Below are 2,412 nucleotides of genomic sequence, written 5' to 3' on the forward strand. Positions count from 1 at the left end.
CAGAAGGAACTGAATGAAGCAGGACAAGGGGTCTCTGTCAAGGCAGGCACAATCCTACAAACCAGTGGCTGTAACCTGAACTGCCACCACGTATTTCATGTGGTCGCTCCACAGTGGAAAGTCGACAACAGTGCATGGTCACTGAAGGTAGGACCCAGCTTTACATTCTCCAGGACATGGGGTAGCTCTCTGGACTCCCCCACAGCACACCACAGCTAATCTCTGTCTGCTTCTTTTCTGGGACAGCATCATGAGTTTGGCAAGTTCCATAGCACGACCATTTCTTTTCAATTGTAGATGACTTCTTGTAGGTCATAGTTCATATAGGTCATAGTTAGAAATGTAAGTTGGTTATTGTGCTCAGCAATTACTGATGGTCAGGGAAGGGTTGGGGAATACACTACATTTATGGAGGAAAGGTAAGGTGAGGACTTGAAGCTGGGAGACAGTGATGGACTGGGACAGCTGTGGCTTCCCCTCTTTGCTTATGGTGGAGTGAGTCTGTGCTCTTGTAAGGGTGTCCACGTTCTCTTTCTCATTTCTTCTCCACAGAGTCCCCCTCACACTGCTGCTAACTTTTGTTGAAAGCACAATAGAGTGGACAGTGCTCCCAGGAAAAGCTGCTGAGTGCTTAGTTTTTAGGGTTCCCCATTTCTAAACAGGACATTTTAGGAACTGCTCTGTGCTTTTCAGATCATGAAAAACATCATCAGAGACTGTCTAGGAATCGCTGAGGCACTGTCTCTGCAATCAATTGGATTTCCAGCAATAGGAACAGGAAATCTGGGGTTTCCTAAACCCGAATTTGCTAAATTGATAATTTCAGAAGTGCTCAAATTTAGTAGCATGAACCACCCAAAAGCATTACAGGAAGTTCAGTTTCTGCTGCATCTGAAAGACGTGGAAAACATTCAGGTACAGACTCGGCTTGCTTCTGATCTCTTTGCCAACTGCAGTTCGGGACCTGTGTTCTTCTATGTCTTCTTGTTCTAGTAGGAGGTTTATTTCATGTGTTTTCAGCACAAGAGAGTGTGCTGACTGGTTATATGTAACATGACAATTTTCAAGAAAAAATTAGCTACAGAAGAAAAATCTTCTTCTTATTTGGAAAAGTTTCAAACACACACAAAAGTCCATAAACTAACCTAATGAATTTCTCTGTCTGTTATTCAGCTTCAGCTGCTATTGCCCTGTGACTGGGAGCTTTGGCCTATTTTTCACATGTAATGATGACACACTATTCTGTCTCAAAACAGTTTACCAATTCATTTTGAACTTAACCTTACCACTAAATGGCAGTCATCCTTTATGTGGTTAATGATAGCGTTAATGTGTGAGGTTACAGCTGTCTCATGAATGTCTCTCCATCTCTCCATTATTATGTCTGGATCAGAATCAGATAATTAAGGCTCACACATTGTACTACCCATTATAGAGTCAGGTAAGTAAGGCTCACACATTGTAATGCCCATTTTTTTTCAGTCTATGGGGTTGCTTCTCTTATGAACATAGAAATGTTAATACATAATATCAGGGTACAGTTATGCCATTATCAATCTGAAAATTCCAAAATGGGATGCAGATGATCCAGCCACCATTCTGGAAATGTAATTAATCGTGAGTGAAGGATGTGGCTTGAACACGTCCACATGTGACTTAGGACACTTGGACCAGAAATACTAGAATCATCCTCAGTCACAGTGTGTCACATCAGCTATGGCAATGTGATCCGACTCTAAGGCTTGATTTCTGTTCTCCATGTCTTTGTAATGCAGTAGAGCACATGACCTTAGTGTTAGAACAGTTTCCACAATGTCACAGTAAAGGTAGCGGCCCACAGATGCCTATGGATGGGGCTGTTGGGATTTTGGGGTCCTGCTTCATTATTATGCAAATCTACACACTGCCTATATCATGGAAGCAATCACAGGGAGCCTACATTCTAATTGGGCAGCCTAAGCTCCTGATTCCTTTAGCTTGGATTGTACAACTAGGGTAAGATTTGTTTGTTTGGTTAGGCTTTTGTTAGACAGGTTCTTTCTAAGTAGTTCAGACTGTTTGCCCTCATGGCAATCCTCCTGCATCAGCCTCCAGAATACTGGGATTGTAAGTATGTAACTTGCCCAGCTGCTAAGCATTTTCAATAGCTTCCCTGTGACTTCATGGTGTAAGGTGATGTGGGCATTTCTGAAGCACATGCTCTCCCTTCTAGAAGTCATAACTACTTTAGAAGTTTAGATTTCTGTACACATTATGAACAGGAGGTGGAGGTGCTGAGATTTCTGTGTGATATGAATGTCTGCATGAAAAGGGATGAATCCTGTCTCATAGACTTGAGTCTCCCAGTATTTATTTGGGACGTGTTGCTCTCTCTTCTGTATTCTGTATTCTCTCTCTCTCTCTCTCTCTCTC

General features: G+C 42.4%; 1 protein-coding gene across 1 annotated transcript in view; it reads left to right on the forward strand.

Annotated features, from left to right (window-relative positions):
* LOC126488733 (protein mono-ADP-ribosyltransferase PARP14-like) overlaps nucleotides 1-2,412 on the forward strand; it is a 62,099-nt gene that overhangs the window by 23,943 nt on the left and 35,744 nt on the right. Inside the window, exon 8 of the mRNA XM_050122394.1 lies at nucleotides 694-915. Coding sequence (XP_049978351.1) covers nucleotides 694-915 — 222 coding nt within the window. The remainder of the gene's footprint in view (nucleotides 1-693; nucleotides 916-2,412) is intronic.

The sequence above is a fragment of the Alexandromys fortis genome, unplaced genomic scaffold, assembly GCF_014885135.2.
Source record: "Alexandromys fortis isolate MF-2015 unplaced genomic scaffold, M_Fortis_MF-2015_v1.1 scaffold_187, whole genome shotgun sequence".
NCBI lineage: Eukaryota > Metazoa > Chordata > Mammalia > Rodentia > Cricetidae > Alexandromys > Alexandromys fortis.